This window comes from Artemia sp. Qi Xiang Cuo, chromosome 10 (assembly GCF_049724085.1).
Source record: "Artemia sp. Qi Xiang Cuo chromosome 10, ASM4972408v1, whole genome shotgun sequence".
Lineage (NCBI taxonomy): Eukaryota > Metazoa > Arthropoda > Branchiopoda > Anostraca > Artemiidae > Artemia > Artemia sp. Qi Xiang Cuo.
Window position 1 is genome coordinate 46,817,801 of NC_142803.1, and position 21,957 is coordinate 46,839,757.

A 21,957-nucleotide genomic window follows, 5' to 3' on the forward strand; every position below is an offset into this window, starting at 1 on the left:
GTAGGATTGAAGCAAATTTTTCGTACAGCTTACTGTTTGAGACATGGTCAGTCAGACGGGTACCCAAAACAAACCATGCGCGGGTAAAAAGTTTACTGTCGGTAAAATAGCTTATTGTCAGTGGACCCATTCTGAGAGAGTTTCTGAGACGTTGGCCTGAAGTTGTGAAACATCTAAAACTTACTTAGGGTACTATTCTGAAAGACCAATAGAAAATTGTAGGAGCATTTGGGAATGAGAATTGCTGTAAATTTTTAGTCATAGCTAGGAGTTGTAACCAAAACAAAACAAATTTAATTCAGTTTTCTGTTCTTTTTAAAAAAAACATTAAATATTCAGAGGAATTCAGCGCCTACGGAAATAGGCCACGACCATGCTTAAATATGCATTTTCAGCTACAAATGGAAGGGGGAGTTCATATCGGTGCTTAGAAATAGCTGAAAATTTAATTTGGTTTGCATCAATATAGAACCCATCGCATCGCTATTGTTTCCCTGTTGTTAGAATGCACATTTATATTACCTATTTCTCTTTATTGTGTTTATAAAATTATGTTTATTATACTGATCTTTATATAACTATGTGGTATTTTTATCCATTTATTACCTGTCTCTTACTTTCTTTGTCTGTCTCTCCTCTAAAAGTTAATCAACGATGCCTCTATGTCTATCTCCCTCTCTCTCTCTCTCTCTCTCTCTCTCTCTCTCTCTCTCTCTCTCTCTCTTTCTCTCTCTCTCTCTTTCTCTGTCTCTCTCTCTTTCTTGCTTACCCTCGTGATCTCGCTCTCAATGTTTGCAATATTTGGTGTGCGTTAACTACCACTACGATATTTGTAATTTTTTGTATACCTTATTTGCTACTTTTATATCCTCAGCTAGCAAACTTTAGTAGATATGCCTGTTTCCCTTTTTTTTACAAGTACCCTTCAAAAGTATCTTATTTCCGTTTTAATTTTATAGATCAGCAGTTGATGAAATCGAAATGGTCCCTGAACAGCAGTTTTATGATCAAGCACCTCCTTCCATTTCTTGTCCTGTAAGTAAATGTAATATTATAAGTTTTCAATTATAAATGCAGCTACAGAGTATAAATATACAGTCTTAATATAAATATGTTTATATATAAATAAATTTATATATAAATATATACATATGTATATATATATATATATATATATATATATATATATATATATATATATATATATATATATATATATATATATATATATATATATATATATATATATATATATATATATATATATATATATATATATATATATATATATATATTTATATAATAAATATATAAACATATTTATAAATACTTACAAAACTATTTATATAACAGACTATAAATATATTTATATAGAATTATAAATACAGCTACAGACTATAAATATATAATCTTAATATATATATATATATATATATATATATATATATATATATATATATTATAAATATATTTATAAATAATATTTATATAACAAAAATATTTATATAACAGACTATAAATATATTTATATAGAATTATAAATACAGACCAAACAGTAAAGAGCCCTAATAAGACCAGTAATACCAGCCAGTCCTGTAGTTTAACTTCGCCACCGCCATCTTTCACTTCTATATGTCGTATAAAATAATGTTGGAGATTAACTATTGATGCAACAGTAATTTTACTGGTGGGATGATTAATCAGAATCAGGAAAAACGAAAAGATTTAAAGTATTATTTTCTTTTTCTCTGAAAAGACTATGTCAATATAAAACGAACAGAAATTAATAAAAAAACTTTCCACAAAATAAGGTTTCAAATAAAAGTAAAGAACTCCATTAAACAAAAAATTAGAAAAAATAAAATCAAATAATCTACCAAGCGTGAAACCACCACAATCAGCATCGATAAATAAATGAAACCCTAAACGAACAGAAATTACAATAAATAACCGAATCAAACTCAAAACGAGTAGAAATTAACATAAGTTGGGCTCAAAACCCCTATGCCTTCCCAAGGCCAGAACATAATTTGCACTTTACTGAAAAAAATACGCTTGGTAGATTATTGATTGGGTTTCATTTATTTATCGATGTTGATATGTGGGAGTTTCACGCTTGGTAGATTATTTCATTTTATTTCTGATCATTTTTTGTTTAATGGAGTTCTTTACTTTTCTTTGAAAAACTTATTTTGTGGAAAAAGCTTTTTAATTAATTAAAAGAAAAGCGTAATTTTGGTTTATACATGTTCCAATTAAGTGGGGTTATTAGGAAAATTGGAAGAATCTGGGAACTACCTGAGGGTCTGGGCTCATAAAATCTTCTGAATACATGCATGGGAATGAGGGGATCAACATAAAAGAGTCAGAAGTTTTAAGTTTAGGGAAACGTGTGTAAGTGGGTGTTTGAAGTTTCAGAATCTCTCCCCTCTCCCGGGCCCCATTTTGTTTTTTTTTATTGCAAAAAGGAAACGCTTTTTACACTGACCCCAAACATGCGTTTTATTAAGTTCAAGTTTGCCCCGAAAAGACAATTGTATTAGGAAGATTTACCAGGGATGACAAATTTTCCTGAAGATTATCCAAAAAATATTTTCTGATGCATACTTTATTTCTAGTAGAGAACTCTGAAGCTGTTATTCTAAATTTGTAAATAAAAAACCTAAATCTAAAAAAAAAGTTATTTTCAGTTGAAATTTCAGAGTATTGAATTCAATACAGGAAATTTTTCTAAACCAGTCTGATTTTGGTACGTTTTTTTGTCTTATTTTGGGACCTAAAATAATTAAAAAACATGGAAGCCAATTTTTCTTTTATCGTACAATTTGTTTTGTAGGTGGAAAAGGTCATTTTTTGGCTGTTTTGTTTTGTATCTAATGTTTATTAACTTCAGATCAGCAATAAGAAAACTAGGAACTCTCGGAGAAACCGGATTCTGGACCATTCATATTTTTTTCGGTATTATTATTGCGTTAATTTAATTGAATTGCTAAAGCACGCACTAAGAAAAAACTTGAATATTCAAAACAAGTGTAAAAAAACATATTAAAAATAAATAAGCAATTTTTTTAAAGCTATGAAACTTAGGTCCCACAGGGGCCCCTTTTTTTATACTAGAACAAAGTCTGAACTACTTAGCCTAGAACGTTCAAATTTCGCATTTGTTCATATTGACCAAATTTAATGGCAAAATACGCGGCGAAGATTACTTTGAGAAAGTGTTTTTGACAAGCAGCTAGAGTTTTCGTAGAGTTTCTATGAAAACTAATGAAAACTAGTAGCTTCTATGAAAGTCTTCCTAGAGTTTCGACAATCTCCTAGAGTAGGGACCTGGCTTTCATAATGGGTATTACCCCCGTCTTTCCCCTGTGCACACCAATGCTTATTAATGCACTATTTCAGTCAAGAACTTTTTGTGCTAATATTTGAGGAATATTGGGCATCTTAGATGATTTGATGGCTTGATGAATGGGCTCTTTGATATCAGTGGAGGCCCCTGAGTCCCTATCACTGTACCGATTCTTAAGCCTGACATGATTCTGACTTCGACAAGATATACCATGTTCACCTTCTTACCAAATTCATGTAAGGAACATATGAGTTCATTCATGGCATGAATGAACCAGAGTAATCCTGATTCAAGAGAGAGGTAATATATCTTATTGACAGGACTGGGTTTAAAAATATCATGTTTGGGAATTATCTAATCTAATTTGTTTTTTTTTTTTTTTCAATTAAAAAGGTCTCTATATCTTAGTAGTTTTGATCAAACGAGCCCTCTTCGAACTTTCCACGTGCTCCAATATCATCAGGTGCATCAAGTCAACTTGATTTATCCTTCGTTCATATAACCAGCTCTTTGAGAGCTCCACCACTGAAATCCAAAATTTCACTCTGCTAAGAACTATTTTTCAATTGACTATCGTGAAAACTGACTATTAGCTCTATTAAGTAGATATCCGGATTCTAGTAAAAAATTGCGTTTGAATAATCTCTACTTGAATTGACTTTCCTACTTAAAATTAATCCCACATTGTTTATCAATTATCGATTAATTATTTGTTTACTTTAAACATCTTCTGCAAATATAATGAGAATATACAGCAATATTTAAACAATCATACGATGATATGAGTTGTTCAAAAGCTAAAATAATTTCACTTTTAAATCAAGTAATAAATAAGAAATTTAAAAAGAAGATAGATTCCTTCTCACGTAGCCATCACCTGAGGTAAGAAATACATGTATATTTTTTTTCATCCTTTTGGAGGATGATGAGATTACACTTTTCATCACCGGGTGTTTTTAAGCATCCAAAGTGATAGCCAATTTTTTTTTTTTTATCCAGTTTCTGATTATTACAGATAAGGTAAGAAATATATAGGATATTTTTGGTGTTTGCTTATACTTTTCATTATACCAAATGTGCATTGCAGTATGGACTTAGATAAATGGGCTTCTAAAAGATATTTTTTCGTATTTGATAAGGAATCTTTTTTATTTAATCCAATGTTCGTGGAACATCTCTATGAACGAACAAATCAATAACTTCGATGCCAAAATGTAAACGAAAATGGGGAAAGTGGACTTAATCAGTTCAGTATTTGAGCAGTTGTTGTTGTGAAATGAAAACAACGTTTTTCTTTCTTTATACAAACTTAGATGAACGTGGTTGCGAGAAGAAAATAAGAGGCAAAAATGAGCAGATAATATTAGAAAATTATTAGAAGACACACGATGAAACAAATGGGACCTTAAGAAAAAAAGGAAGTGTTTTATGAAATTGGTAGAATTGAAAAAATTGCAGTATAGAAACTGTTTTGATTGTGTAATAGATATAACTGTATTCTGTTTCAGGAAGTAACCAAATCTGACCCCCATGAGCTGTGCAAAGCTCGACTCGAGTGGGAGCTTGCTCAAAGAAAAAGTCTAAAAGAGGAGCGTAAAGTGGTGGAAAATGAAAAGAAGACTGTCCTTGCCCGTATTAAGAAACGGAAAAGCAGACTTGATTCTCTTTTACCAAAACTGAAAGAAGCAATTGAGGTAAGCTGATTGAAGTTCTGAACAAATATAGATATAAATTTCGCTGAGTTATTAGTCTGGTTATAGTGGGGAAGAACTATGTAAATTGGCAAGAGTGAAAACTATACTTGGTCTCAGAAAAAAAAAAAATAAAAGAGGCTATCAGTTTCATCTATTCTTTCCTTGTAAAATACTAAAGTTGTTTACGTTATTGTTTTTACTCACTCGATACCATCGTCTTCCTTGGGTTATAGGTACTTTCACTTTTAGTTCATTTATATAGCGCTACAATATCTGTGGTGCTACTAGTTTAAATTTCTAAAAGAGCAAAGTTAATGGGTCATAAATTCTAATCTCTTTACTTTTATCTTTTTTTTCAGTGAGTTCTGCTAGATAGGAGTGGACGGTGACTCTCGAATTGCTTTATTACTAGGCAATAAAATGGTTGCAAATTACTAGCACTACTATGATCTTGAACTATATTAATGAGACACATATACAAAGGGGAAGAGGGGTAATCGGTCATACGCCCCCCTCAAATATTTTAAGATTTTAACCTCAACCCATAGAATGTCAAGTAACACTTTCTGTATGTTACGAATATTTCATCTATTGTTACCTTGTGTCGCATTTGCCCCCCTTCCCTCCTTCTCCCTTGAGAGAAGTTCTAGCCTTAAGTGAGTAATGATAGTATTGTTATATATTAATATTAATTTTTTCCTACCTATTGCATCGCTTACTAAGAAAGGGAGCCTGTTTGAAAATAGAAATTTATTACGAAGGGGAAAATAGAAAACTTTTTTTTTTGTAAATATTAAAAAGTGAAAAATGTCAACATCTACCTGGATTAGAATATGTCTTTAAAACGCAATACTTCTGATGTTTTTTATGCTTTTGGATCGAGATTATGTGCAGAATACCACTTTTCTGTTCTGAACTGCCCCCGTCTCTTAGACGGTTCACCCCTTGCTTTAATCCCCTAGATTTCTGGAAGGCACGTCGTCAGTTATTTGCACCAGAGACCTGTTCAAGCTCGTTCAAGGCGTGATTCCGTGGGTCTACTGGTTCAGTATGTTCTCTTCAACCATAGATGAATAATAGATGCCCAAGTGGCAAAACTTCAATATTTTAACTTAAACCATATTTCAAGCCTAAGAAATGAGCTTCTGTGAAACATACGAGTCAATAGTATATAGCAAACACGAGTGAGGTCGGATTTGAATATTATTTGTAAACTCGAGAGGTGTGTATCCTAACAGAAATTGTGCCAAATTTATAAATTATTCCATCCCTCCTAACACTCAAAAGACAGAAAATTACGCCTTCCCGTGGTATCTAATAGAAAAAATAAAGACGGTGACGTTCCATGACACCCTCTCGAGTGTTGTAAACTAAACGTCTTCAGGGGTGACATACCCTTCTCAAGACGTCGCCTGAAAATTGATTCTTTCGTCCGTGTCTCTCGATGCGGGGCGCGATTGAGCACCAAACATCATGAGTGAGATGGTTCTTGCCCATGTCCATTATGTGACGCCAATAACGCCATTTACCAGTTGTGATTAGATCGATCACAAGCTGCTGTTCAATCACCTTACGGGTATACGAACACGACCAACCATCCTAAAAACAACCTTACGTATATACGACCCTAAACGACCGGGAAATCCTAGAGTGGTAAGCCCAAAAAGACCAATCTATGTCTTTGACGTTTTATTCCTGAACTAAATGGTGTTGGGGAGAAGGTTTATTTTACATTTGGATTGAATAGAGAGGATTTGACGAATTTATTATTGGTGAGTGGAGATAATTAGGATTTAGGAAAGAGAAGAAGTTTTTGAGAAAGTTTAAGTTAGTGGCCGGCTCCTAGTTTTGCCCGATGTGTTTTGATTTGAGAATGAGAAGATCTTTCATTTTGTATCCGAGTGCAAAGAGCTGTCTGAGTTGCGGAATAAATGTTTTGGAAGAGTGTCTGGGAGTGATTGTTGGTTAATTGAGCGGAGGTGTGAGAGGAAGGCATATGTTACTAAATAGTTGTGTAAGTTTCTTTGCGCGGGGGTTAAACATAGGGAATTATGTTTGAGGGGATAGTTTGTTAAGGTTTTTAGGATTTGAAATTTTATTATGGTTGGTGCTTGTCGGTTAAAAATGGTTGACCTTGTTGAGTTTTTGTTATTTTTCTTTTCTTGGTTTTTCTTGTTTGAAGTTGTATTTTGTTCTTTGGGCTTTGTTTGTTGTTGTGTTTTGTGTGTTGCTGTGGCCCGCGAGGTTATACAGTAGAATCTTATCTTATGTACAGGCATTGTCATTAGCCCAGAGGATGCCCGGGATGTGGCCAAGACCGTGGTTCTCATACTCCTTGATTTGTTTTCGAAGCCACTTAGTCAACACCTAATATTCACATCCACACAATAGAATGGAGTACTTGTTACTATTGTAGAATCAGAGTTTGAGATTTAGGGAGTGTAATGTGTTTTACCACACATATCTCAGTTTATCGAAGGCTGTATTTCCAGAGGGATCAAATCAAATCAGAAACTTTCGATTGAAGCTTAGAAAATCATTTGGTTTCTATAGGTATAGGGAATTTGCCATTTGCCCAACCCGTTTTAGCTGACTTGGGACAGACTGCTCCCCTAGTCCTAAGGGACAAGGTCCTAACAGGTGGGGTTCTATCTCGATAAGCACATTTGTGCCGGTTGTTCTTGCCATCTAAAAGTTCTAGCCTTGTCGCTTTCTAAATAGCGTTCCATAACCATAAGTTGAAGTGTGTGAACAATGTTTTGTAAATTGCATGTCTAGGTTCTAGTAATCTTGAAGAATATAGCCAGTTAATTATCAGAATATATGTATACCTTCTGAAGTCAATAGAGTCTTGGCTTCATCGACTTGACACATTCCTGACTATACCAAATTTTCTTAAAACTGTTGATATGTTTACAAACCTGGTTCATATAATTGTCCAACTGCCTGTATAGAATTGTATGCATCCTATATACAAGTGTGTTTCTGTGAAAACACATCAGTATGACAAATGAATCCCTGCACATTAAAGGTTTTTTTTCGGGCTTCCAATTTTTATTCATCTTTTGTTGGTCAGCTAATTTTTGTTTTAGTTTTTGTGTACTGAAGTTGTAACGTTAAAAAAAAATAAAAATTGTCGTTTGATTCATCATCCGCTTAAATTTGACAAATAATTTACCTTAAAAAAACATATTTAGCTCCTTTGAAATAGTAAATATTGTTGATCATTTAGTCTCGGTTCCAGACATATGTTCATCGAAATTCCTGTAGTGCTGTTGGTATAGTGGGGCGAGATATCGCTTTTCCGTCACGTTTGATGTCAAAAGTTTTCACAATAGATCGATTTTCTATTAAGAAGCTATAAATAAATAGAGTTTCGAAATGGTTTTATGCAAGAAATCTAAAAAGCAACTTGAAGATTCCACATAATTTTTTGTCAAGAAATTGTTCAAAAGCGACTATCTCAGTTTCGACATTGAATTTTCAAAATAATATTCAATCTATATTCTTGGATTCGGTGAAAATCGTGCCGTTTGTCACAAACCTCCGGTGCCGGGTAGAACTCACTTATACACATTCAAGGGTACTTTTTTGGTTGACAAGATAACGAGACACAATTGGGAACTAATTAACAATGCTTTTCATAGTTGATAGAGGCAATGAAGGTTCTTTCATTGGATAGCTGAAGGATGAAGGTGCTAGTGGTATGTACTCTTTCTAAACAGTATTTTACGTTGGAAAACGCATTCTATGAAGTAAAGGAGCTAAAATTCATCTATCCGCAGTTTTGCCAATTCACGAATTTGTAGGAAGGGGAACTATTTTCAAAACCTGGGGGCAATTTTTTTTTTTTCAGTGAAAATACCTCGAAACAGGTATTTTTGTAATGGAAATATAGAAAAAGGTATTTCTCAAAATCTGGGGGGGCGGGGTAAATCTAGTGGGATACCAATTGAGGCATCAGTCTTGATTCAGCAGTTAGGAGTTCGTTTACCCGTTATGTTGGATGACTCACCTTGCCAATTATTAAGTGAACAATATCGATCTGGGATGCCATTACAAAATGCTTGACCTCTATTTAATTTGAGTGAAACTTCACCAAATCTCTTTTGCATTTACATTCCAACCAACTTTTGAAAATCCTTTAGTTGCACTGAAGTATATAGTGTGAAAAAAGTAGGGCCACCCTTTGAGAGGGGGGGGGTCTAGGGAGGAGGTTAGCTGAGAACAGAAATCCGCTTAAAAATCACTCAATATAAAGTTAGCTGAGAACAGAAATCAGCTTAAAAATCACTGAATATACCCATCCTCCCTCAAATTTAATTAAATTATCATTATTAAATTAAATTATCCCCATCCCCAGCTCAAATTTAGTTTCTTCAAAAATCTTGTCAAAACTAAGATAAACCTGCATAATTCAAGCAACCACAGAAAAGGGCCAGTTTTCTTTAGTATATCTTTACCCTTATGGTACTATATGGCTCACTTTCCTGTTTCCACTGTCATTTTCACTTGATTTGAAAAAAATTGACTCCGACTATACCCATCCCCCTCACTCACCATCCGACTCACTGAATATACCCTCCACCCCCCACCCCCCCCCAAAGGTTTTCAGAAAATGGTATCCCAGGTGGTAGTCATCTTTGCTTAAATTTTTCCAGGTTGAAGCGTTTGAACTCTGGTCTTCTCACTTGTTTTTCTTTTTTATGGTTCATTATTATTTGCTATGCAATTGTTCTAGTTCCCATGCTTAGAGGCTAAAGAGACTGAATAATCACATAACTAGTATTAGAACAGAGGTTTAGCTGGTAAAGCATTATCCGAACATTAAGGTCCGTGTCAAATTTGTACCATTATGGCCCCTGGGCTAGGAAGGACCCTTGCTCCTGTGTAGGGCTTCTGAAGTCGGCTTAAGATCTACATATTAGCAGAGGTACCTGAGTAAGTGCCCATTTGACCCGTCTGTTGAGACATGTCATCTTAACATCTTAAATGAATAATCTAACAACTGCAAGGAAGTCGACGCTAACGCTTAAGTTCACTATTATTTCAAAGCATTTTAGGTGTAACACTGTTGATCTGGCTCTTATGATGTTATTTTCTTTGTATCTGACATCTACTTCATTTTATTAAGGTTGAACCAAAGGTCATTCATGCGTCTTGTCAATGATTCCTCTTGTATAATTTCTTCTGGATAAGAGTTTGAACTGATTTTGACAGACTATTTATCAGTGTCTGTTTTATCAAAACAATTTGAGTTAGCTCTTTTTCGACTCTTTGTTTTCTTTAGTGGAAGGAGGAACCCAAGGAAACTTCAGAGGGTGCTCAAGCTTGGATTTCATCTTCAGCTGTCTCCTCCTCCTCGCTAGGAGCCCGCTCTTCCTCTTCGACTCAATAGGAAGGCAAGGAAGATACTCTTTTTTTATATTTTGAATTGTTATCAAAATTTGTATTTGAAGTAATGAGGATTATACTTTTTTCAATAACTGGCTCTTTTGATTTAGGAATATCGCACTGCAAAGTAGATGCTTGTATAAAATTGAATAAAAAATAAGTTTTTTTTAAACGAAATCAAACAGTGACATTAAAACTTGAAACGAACAGAAATTAATATGTAAATGAGAAGGCTGCACTCCCCCTTAGACCTCAACCTCCCCCTTTTTATACTAAAAATTCACTAGGTTTTACTGAAAACGTTGTTTCAGTAAAGTCTCACTAACCGATTGACTTTCGTAACATCTTTATGAGGAAATCTAAAATTTTTGAATTTTTCATATTGAAATTGTTCGAATTTTATTGTTGATTGTCAAAAACTAAATTTTAGATTATTATCGCTAATTGTTAAAATTTATATCCCAATCCCTTTGCCCGTGCGCTAGGGCAGTAGTCTTTGAAGCATTGGCAAAATAAGTCAAACCTTATCGTAAAAAGTGAAAGGCTGGAGGAGGGACAGCTTCTTATATATGAACAATTTATGTTTGTTTTTAATACCACATCCCAAGTCATCCTAAATATGATGTTCGCCACCATCCCCTTGGAAATCCCTCATTATATACATGATATCTTCCGAATGAATGCAGGCTAGAGGCTAGTAAATAACTCAATGTATGCTCATTTAATTTTTCGTCTGAAGCACCTCTCATGGAAGGTTTGAAAATATCATCTAAGAACGCTGCTCTTGGACTTTGAGTACTTCTTTTCTCCATGAAAGAATTGACTAGCCTCTACCCTAATAGATGGTGTGCAACTATGCGATGCTTCGTAGCCTTTAGTTTTATTTGAAAAACAGTCTACAAGAACGGCACAGTTTTTATGGACTGTATGCATGTCTAAGGGGAGTTGTAGACTGCACACCAGTATAACCTCTAAGACTCGTAAGTCATAAATACCCTTTCAATAGTTTTTCCTAATCTTAGCTCAATAAAACTTTGGCCCTGCGCGGGCCAAATTGCTGTTTTTCGAACTTCGTAAATGATAGCTTTAGAGTTCTTATATATTTTAAATTTGATTGCGTAATTTCCATCGAGATTACAGCCTCTTTTGGGAGGTATTTAACCCTTTTTTTTGGGGGGGGGGGTGCTTAGCCCCTTTTTTTGTAATAATGCAGAATATTATTTGATAATAGCTTTTAATCGGGCATCTAAAATTAATGAATTTATCATATTGAAAATGAGGATAAATAATAAATGTTATTGGCGCAAATATTTTAATGCAAACTTCATTTTTTAGATTTTGGTTAATTTTTTAAAGTTAGTTACTTTGATTTGCTTGATCCAGTGCTCCCTTGGTGTGAGGAAGGCCGTAACAAACCCCCCCCCCCACCTTCCCTCCGCAGCGCCTGTAAATTCAAATTTAATATTCGTTCACCGATGCTTCGATCGTACTTGAATGCTGATAATCCTGAAAAAGTAGACCTTTCAAAATTTTTATTAGGAGGTGGAGGGACCCTGGATTAACGAAAAAATAATTTTTTCAATCACCATTTTATTGTTTCCAAGTGGAGTTCTTCAGTCAAGTCTTTGTATAAAGGCTACCCCTCCCCCTTTTTTTACAGATAAGCATGAATTTAAGGTTTTGTTACCAACAATACAGATATTTGTTACAATATTTTGTTGGTTTAAAAAGTAAAACCCTCAAACTCTTCTGACAAAGGAAGGATATTAAAAAAGTATTTTCGGATCATCATTTATCGTTTTTAAGTGAAGTTCTCGAACGAATCTTTTTATAGGGGATCCCTTCCCCCTTCTTTGCAGGCAAGCATGAATGTAATATTTTGTCCATGCCTAAAATTGTTCTGCAATAGGAAGGGAACTGTTGCTACACGGCACCTATATTATTGGCTTCGTCCAAAAATATTCCTCAAAGTGAACGGAGAATAGAGGGGGTTTTAACTCCCCCCCACTTCTTTTTTTATTTATCTGAGTTAATCAATGTCTGTTAGAAGTTTGAGCATAAAATGCGTATTTTTGAGACCTCAGGTACCCTCCCTACACTCATAGAAAGATCCACTAATGCTCTCTCCAATAACTTATTACAAGTATACACCGCTGCTTTTAAAGATTATGAAGCTTCAAAGGAACAAAATCAGTTAAATGAAGTTTAAAGATTTTGTATAGAAACTTTTTATTTAGTTCAGACTGAGGAACAAATGCGCCACTGCGCAGTATTATAGTGTTTGAAAATGAGGCGTTGAATGTGTAGCTTTTCAGTAATTTTAAATCGATTGGCTATCTCATAACTATAACACTTGGCTATGACACTTGCCCTCAGGAGCGGATCTAGAGCAAAATCTTGGGGGGGCAGTTTGACAGGGGGGCCAATGAGAAAAATCTTGGGGGGGGGAATGTGACAAAGGTGCCAGTAATTGACCAAATCGACAAATTTATTCTAAAAAAAGAGTGAAAAAAGAAGAAGAAGAAAAAAAAACAGGGAAAGAGGGTGCCAGGAAAAATCTGCAGACCAAAATTGTTGTTCTCCGCCACAAAATGACAGAAACGCCATTTGGTTTTGGTGAAATAAAGAGTTGGTGAGACAAAGAGCTTATTAAAAAAATTATATATGCGTCATCAAGTGTTATAAATTATTTTCATGTGATGTGATAGATTTTTACGGGACATTAGCCCTGTATCGATAAGTTACGACCACTCTTTCGTCGTTCCTTTACCTTTCATTACCTTGAACGATTTGACATCTGAGTAAGTTGAATTTACTGTGATTGGGCAAGTAAGCCTACTTTTTATTTTAAGAACTACGTTTTATCAACCTCTTTCTTGTAAAACCTATAATCTTTTCGTGTCAAATGTGTCATTCTTTTTCATGATGTGATTGAAAATAACTGAATTATGCGTTTTACCCTAAGTTTTGTTTTCCCCTCCTGAGGAAAACTAATACTTGCGCTATATTATAAGCACCTTTATAATGCAATTTACTTGCCTGCCACTGAGAAAGTTTCTACGGCGAGGCAAACATCGTTTTGGCTTATTTTTGGTACAGAAAAATAAAATATATTATGTATAAAATGCATTAGGTTTGGTTATGTCAGTTGGAACTGGATGACAAAAGACGAATTGAGCTGCCCAAGGACATGAAAAAACTCATTTAGCTAATATTTTCATCTAGGACACACAAATCACCTGCACAGTCTAAGTCAATGAGCTTTACCTTTCCGTCCTCCAATAGCCTTTGCCGTTTTCCTTAGGACAAACATGATCACAATAATATATATAAACAGGGATAGGATGAAGTCCAGCTTAACTCCTGATTCCACACCGAACGAACTACTAACCTCACTCACTGCCTTTACTGTAGTAGTATTATTCTTGTATATCATGCTAATCCCTTTAATGTGCTTGTCTGGTATACCTTGCAAGGATAGGACCTTCACTAAATCTTTTCTATCCACTAAATCAAATGTTGGTTCACTATATATAAAACTGAGGACCAAAGGGGCCTGATAAGTCAGAGACTTACTACATATTAATCTAAGAGTGAAAATTCAGTTACCCTCTTACATTCCTAAAGGAACGTAATCCCTTACTAATGGATAATTAATGGATAATTCTTCTGGGCTTGGTTTGTTTTGGCGGGCGTTTTAGGGCTGAAAAACCTCTTCCTAGATAATTTATTTACTATGGGTTGACTCCCCGTAGTAGCATAATATTTGTAGGCATGAATATATAATGAGTCGGTGCTGAAAACCATGTTGTGATCAAGATGGGCCCAGGATTTCACAATGCCTCCATTCATACTGGAGGTCCCAGGGACTTGTCGCTGTCCGGTTTTAAGCCGGCTTAAGTGCTTCGGCGCAGACTCGAGAAGAGGTGTTGATCCCCATCCTGCACTGGTATCTGGGAACATTACTTTTCTTGAGGCCAAAATAATGTCAACGATCTAAAGAACATGAAAATTGGAATTTGGAAGAGTTAAGCAGGGTTGTGTTCCATCCCCCTTTGTATGGATAATTTTGATGGACTTTGTCTTAAGGAGCAAAGGAAAGGCATTGGTAGACCACGAATCAAAGGGGGAGGAAGAACTCTCTTGAAACGAGATTATCGTGATGATTTAAACATCCTAGATGAAAATGTGAGCAAAATAGATGAACTTTTAGAGGTTTTGCCAGTTCAGGGTGTTAGAATAGGTTTGAAACTTAATATTCAGAAGACTAAGTCACTAAGGCTAGGAATAAGTGAAGATGAAAAAGTGACATTGGATAACGAAAAAATTGATCAGGGGGACAGCTTTACTTACCTTGGTAGTATTATTAGTAAAGACGGTGGGAGCATGTGAAGATGTTAAAAGTAGAATATCCAAGACTCAGTGTTTTTTTTCACAGTTAAAAAAAAGTTTGGAAGAATAGGAAGATAAGTTTGCAAACCAAGAGTAGAATATTGGAAGCTACAGTGATGACACTGGTCAAATATGGCTCTGAAGCATGGGCGCTCCGAAAGCGGATAAAGATTTGTTAGATTTTTCCGGCTGACTGACCGTATTTTAAATTGTAAGGCGGTACGAAAGGTGTGGTTCAATCCCGCTTTCTAGGGTTATAATGAGAGAAAGGTTGAGATGGCTAGGGCATGTTCTCTAGATGAAGGATGACATATTCTCGAAGATTGTCCTTTTCGGCCAACCGTCTAGGACTAAACGGAAAGCAGGTCGTCCGCGGTCGGGGTGGGAGGATGTCATAAAAATAGATTTAAATGAATATGAAGAAGAAACAATCAAAAATGTTTTTTTTATGGCCAAATGAGAACACAGGAAAAAAAAAACCCACAAAACAAATGTTTCGAAAGGACAATCACCTCTCTTCTTCAGCGCGAACAAAATAAAAATATATTTAAGGAAAATGCCAAAGGAAAAACCAAAACCAATAACCAATAAAAAAAAACACAGTTAAAAGATGAATAAAAGCCAAAATTATAAGAATTAAAACCAAATACCTAACAACCATAAAGCGAGTCATTCAACAATTTCCGCGATCTGCACAAAATAAAAAAATTTGAACTGCCATGGACGGATACTAGCGAACAACTGGCAAATAAAAGAAAAAATTCATTCACTCAAACAAACGAACCACCAATTAAATAAGTTGGAGAACTATGTCATTTGATTTCTGATTTTAATAATTGCATTCATTGCAGACATTCTTTGACATCTAAAAGGAATATAAGTCAGCGAACTAAGACTAAAATTGGAAGCCACGGTAATGACAGTGGTCAATCGTATCTCTGAAACGTTATGACATTTTAAAACGCCGAGGAAGATAATTTTAATGTTTTCGCAGAGGAATCGACTAGAAATCATTTTAGGTACTTGTTTAACTTCCCGTATGTCAAACAACAAGTCCTACGAAAAATGCTGCTTAATCATACTTGCTAGGACTATAATGAAGGAAGGTTAAGATCGCTAAGTCCCATTTTAGGGATGAAGGATGACAGGTTGCCAAAACTGGCTTTCGACTGCCCATCTTGCGCCAAACGAAAATAAGGTCGTAACTGAAATTGGTGACCAGAAGTCATTAGAAAATATTTAAAGGAAGTTGGAACTTCATGGGAGAGGACGGGTAAAAACGAAAGCTTTGAATAGGCTAGAGTGGAGGGAGAGCGTACACAACTGTTTTGGCCTTTGGTGTCTCGGTGCTCCAGTAAGCTAACAGTCGTTGTAATCAATTAATATGCTTAAGGGCGCACTTTAGAGTATTTTCCATACTCGATTGCAAACTCAGAGATCAGAAGCTTTGACAACACGAAAGCTTTCGCGACAATCTTTAAGAACAAAATACTAGGAGGAACGCCTGGAAGTTTTTGAAAAAAATTGGACTTGAGCCAATTTATGGTGCCAGCCACGTTAAAAGTATCTCACATGCCGTTATTTTTTAACCTTGTTGAAAGGATTTTTATGGGACTGCCAACTAGGTGACACGGTCAAACTTGATGTGCAATAAACAACAAAGCCGTTTCTCAAATAGTCTGTTCTAGACCTTTTCACCAACTGCTAGTCTAAAGAGTTGCATCTGATCTGTAATATGGTTTGTTGGCCACCTAATTCTTTAGTATTTTTCAAGCAACTGTCAAGTAGGTCATCTTGAAGAGTGGGGGAGACATGAATAATACTTATTATTCTTGAAACCAGTGCTTGGGCTGTTGAGTTGTATTGTCAGCGAAATGCTGTAAAGGTTCAGCAGACTTGATTAGGAGCAGTCTGTTCTTTAGCATATTCACTAAGGAATAATCTAAATTCACTAGTGAAATAATAGCATATCTTTAGTAGGCAATCTGCTTTGCATAGCATAAAGAAATACACCAATGAGAAGAATTTCAAGCAAACGAAAATTATACACAGTATGATATCACTACACTGGAATGCAACTATCCGTTCGTATTAAAAATATCCTAGCTCAGGAAGTATACTGTCAAAATCCTGAATTTTGATCAATATCAAAAAGGCCTATCTACAATATCTTAGGAAGAGGTAATAGTATTAACTTGAAACTTTCAGGGCCACTACTACTACTGCTTACATTACGGCTGCAAATGAGACTGGTTTTGACTGCAACTGTGACTACTTTTAACTGCGACAACTTGCAACTGCTACTATATTTATTTGTGACTACTTTTAGGGAATGTTGAGGGGGGTGTTGAACTTTGGAATTTTAATGGCTACTTGTTAACTAAACTAAACACACCCAAGAATTGAGGTTAGGTTGGTCCTAATGAAATTATAACCTTCATATAACCTTTACTTTACGTAACAATATAATTTGGGCTATATTTTTCACATTAGGGGGGGGAGGGCTAACATATTTATAAAGCGCTCCAAACCTAACCCCCTCCCCCTATTGTGCAAACATACACCCCAAATTATACTTTGAATAAGATCTCATTATACCTTAAATTAGTCTGACAAAGAATTAATGTGACCTGATTTTCTGCCCATTTCTGTTGAAGCCCTGAATTTAGGCGGTCAAAACTATAAAGCTCTACTAAGGACACTTGAGCCATCCAGATGCCTGAAATATGAAAACCCCCTTTAATCACTGCTGAACAGCTTACGGGTAGCGTTAAGAAGATCTATTAAGTATCTTCATCAGTCGTGTTTCACATGGGCCGTACGTGACAGTGCTGAGTTCTGAAGTAGTTTCTGCAAGTTTGTGGTGTTTTATTGGAGGTCAGTTATGACAGCAATAAAGTGTACCTGTCCCTGGCGGACTACTCTTAGATTGACGCTATTATTTTGACCTTTTTTCGTCAGTTATCAAGGAATTCCGTCGGTGATCGGCAGTTTTTGGGGGCTTTGAGGCTTTTGGGAGGCTGTTCACTAAAGGCATATATATTTGGGCAATTAAAAACTAAATGACGGTATTCTATATATTGATCTTGCAAATTTTCAAATTCCATAGTTAGTGTTCTTTGCAATGGTATATAGGGTTAATTTTGCAACTTTGGTAGACTGATAGTCAAACAAGCTTTATATAAGGCCAAAACGATGTTATTAGGTACCTATAACAGGTGCATAACCAGGGCCAGATTTAAATTTTTGACGCTTCTAGGTCCAAGCGTTTTTGCCGCTCCGTTTTTGCAAGGATTTCGGGGAAGTCCCCAAAAATCTGGGGGTAGTGGAAGCACTGAACAGAATGCACCTGATGAACCAAAAATAGTAACAGAAAGAGGCGATACCGAACCCTAAACTGCCATTCTTGGGAAACATCTGACAGTTTATAATTGCCCACGGAATTCTTATGCTGTTTTAAAATCACTTTTCTTTGAATAGGCAGCGCGGCGGTGGAGTGCACATAACACTTTGACGATAAATCACATCACTCCAGTTTTTGTTGAGAAAAAATTCTTCAGTGAAAATTTATTGCGCCCCCTGGCATTTTGCGCCCCTGGGCCTAGTAGGCCTATTAGTAAATCTAGGATAGTGCATAACCATGCCAATGTAGAATGCCTTTTATAAGTTGTTTTGACGACCCATTTTTAAGAGAAACACGAGGATAACAACCCCTAGGATTGCGAACTTTTTTTTTTTTTTTTTTTTTTTTTTTTTTTTTTTTTGAATCCCAAATCCTCTCCTCTCGGTGACATAATAATCTTTGTCACTTAATTTCAAATTTTAATGTCACCTACACTAATTTAAAAACAACTTTAATTTTTTTACGAATGTTCTTGACACAGTGCACAAAAACGCTCCAGCACAGTTATAAGCAACTAAATGAAGTAACAACGACCTAATTTAAATAGGGCAGGGCGTCCTTAGTGATACTTTAGGATGTGAGAGGATGAGTGCAATGAAATTTAATCATCCTGGACAATTTGGCAGAGATGGCACATTTTCGTGCTAATCAGTTGCTAGTGATAGAAGAACAAACCAATAATCTGAAATAAGGTAATGCTCCAAACGCTAGACATTGTTAACAGTAAAGAAACATAAAATATACTTATTAAATATATATATATATATATATATATATATATATATATATATATATATATATATATATATATATATATATATATATATATATATATATATATATATATATATATATAAATATACTGCCAGAATCCGTATTCGTGCATTTTATTATTTTGGCTTTTTTATTTTTTATCTTAAACTCAAAGTCTACATTAAAACGCTCTAAAAAAAATTGGTTTCTCTTAAATAATCTTAGACCGGTCATCGGAGATCTCGTATGCTCGAGTCCCACTGACTGTAATCTTTTCGTGTATTTTACTTGTACTTCAGTGACAGAAATGTTCTTAATCATGTCCCTTTTTTGTTCTAGGCCACCAAACCTGTCCAAGAAGCATTGGGGGTTCAAAAAGAAAAGAGTCTATTTCAAGAACGTTTCCTTCAAGTTTTTCCAGCCCCAATGTTTTTATTATATTGTCGCTTCAAAGCATATAAAGATGCGTATAGTAAGTTGTCTTGATCTTTCTGTTAATTACTTTAAAAAATTTTTTCCACAAAATACGTTTATAAAAAAATACAAAGAGCTATATTAAACCAAAAATGAGTAAACCGCCATCAATAGTACAACTGATGACGGTCATTGCATATGTGACCGAAATATCTAGTATTTTTGTGAAATTTATCACTGTCTATTAAAAGGATTTTATCCCTATTTGAACTTTTATTTACTCTCTCTCTCTCTCTCTCTCTCTCTCTCTCTCTCTCTCTCTCTCTCTCTCTCTCTCTCTCTCTCTCTCTCTCTCTCTCTCTCTTTCCTTTTTCTTTCTCTCTCTCTCTTTCCCTTAGTAAACTTACTCAAACTTGAACTGAAATGCCTCAATATAAATTTTTGGTTTTTAATGAAAATCAGTAGTGATTTGGGATGATGTGTGCTTAGGCAGCGCAGTAACGCTGCCTAAGTAAAAAGTGATGTGGGTGCAATATTTGTTTTCTGACCAAGGCACTTCATATAGAGGGAGTTGTCGTAGAAACTTCAAAAGCAGCTCATTATATTGTAAATTAAAAGTTATAGTTCCCTTTTTCAGAGTCAAAAGTGATTGGAGGGTATCCAGCTCCCCATACCCATTATTTTCCCAAACATATCCAATCAAAATTTTGAGATATCCATTTTGTTCAGCCTAGTCGAAAGGTCCAGTAACTATGTCTTTGGGGACAAGGAAAAGTAAGTCTGGACTGTTTTCCAGAAGCTTGAAAGACAAATAAAATGGATTGGAGAAATAGAAACCACACTTCTTTCCCAGGAATAAAGGTACTATATGGAAATTGTCTCAAAATTTGAAAATCTAAGTGTGAGAAGAGATTGTATGGATGAAAATGCAACATCTGTACTAATCAAAGAAGGGCCAGTAAAGGAGAACATAGTCAGTACTGTTGTCTAGGAATTTAACGACAAATAGAAGGAAGCGGAGAAACAGAATAGGTAGTTCTTCTCCCCAAAGCATCCATAAGGGTACCATATGGAAATTACTACAAAAATTACTACAAAAGATTTGTGCAGTGATTATATTGATGAAACAAAAAAAAAAGTAAACGGATTTAATCATGGTTGCAGCGCTAGCTGAAACTTAGTAAAGAACGAACCACGCCCCATAGTGACCAAAAATTAAAAACACGTTTTAATAAAAACTGCCAAGTGAGAAAAAATTGTCATTTGTAGCTGATACAGGAATGACAACTATTATCTAGACTAGTCTTAATAGCAAAGGGTTATTTCGAAAACAAGTTTACTGAAACTTCGAATATGGCCTTAAACCTCCTTAAAAATGGTGTCAAATAGAAATAAAAAGTACACCATTGGAATTAACGTGACCGAATACCTTGTGTAAGGTATTTACTATAATAGGGAAAGTACTTTTTTGCATGTGTAGCTCTGATATGTTCTCTCTTTTCTTTGTTTTTTCGTCTTCACTGCTAGCGAGGCATTGGAATAGCGTAGAAATCTGTTTAATAACTCATTTGAAAGTAAATTGCTATATATAGTATTTTTATAATTAAACAAGCGTAATGTTAAAAATAGAATAAAATTTTTGACAACAAACTGCATCTTTATATGCAAGATCATAAATGACGTCGTTATCCCAGGCTAGAACTATAACTGCCGTTAAAGTGAAACTATATGATGACGTCAGTTGTATTGGCGTTATGTATCAACATAAAAGGCTAGCAGGTCAGGTTTGATACTGTAAGATGCATAAAAGCTTCGTTTTACCGTTTTAACAACGGTAAATGTATTTTGTGAAAATTGCTATTTATAGTCTTTTTGCAATTGAACAAGCGTAGTGTTAAAAATTAAATATAATTTTTGACAACAAACTGCATCTTTATAAGCAAGATCATGAATGACGTCGTTATCGCAGGCTAGAACCATAACTGACGCTTTAGTAAAACTTTGTGATGACGTCAGTTGTATTGGCATTAGGGTCAATATAAAAGGCTAGATAAGATAAGATGTATTCGTAATTAATTAGTCACATAATGTACATTCTTCTAATCCCCCAAAGGCTCCTACGCCTGTAAAAGAGGGGGAATACATACATTTCAATTAAGCACTAAATCAATAGAAGAAAAATGTTAAAAACATCAAATATAATTGAATAAATTAAACAGACTCCAATCAGTGCTGCACGAAAAGGAGACAAAAAAAAACTTTAACGACAGAAAAGCTAGAACGGCAGCTATCCATTTAATAACATTTACTATAGATAATTTAAGGGCAACAGAATTGCAAAACAAAATAAAGAAGAGAAAAAAAAAACAATATTTAAAAACCCAAACAAAAAGCGATTTTAAGAGACCCCCCCCCCACCCAAAAAAAAAGATGTTGGACAATCCAATAAAATAAACCGAAATTCCAAAATATATATTTGAAACCAAGCCACAAAAAATTTTTTTTGCTTGCAGGTCAGGTTTGATACTGTAAGATGTATAAAAGCTTCGTTTTACCGT

The 21,957-nt window shown here is 34.9% G+C and overlaps 1 protein-coding gene across 2 annotated transcripts in view; it reads left to right on the plus strand.

Annotated features, from left to right (window-relative positions):
* thoc5 (THO complex subunit 5) overlaps positions 1-21,957 on the plus strand; it is a 118,416-nt gene that overhangs the window by 26,109 nt on the left and 70,350 nt on the right. For both annotated transcript variants that reach the window (XM_089095107.1, XM_089095109.1), the window contains 3 exons: positions 960-1,035; positions 4,858-5,043; positions 19,325-19,457. In XM_089095107.1, coding sequence (XP_088951233.1) covers positions 960-1,035; positions 4,858-5,043; positions 19,325-19,457 — 395 coding nt within the window. The remainder of the gene's footprint in view (positions 1-959; positions 1,036-4,857; positions 5,044-19,324; positions 19,458-21,957) is intronic.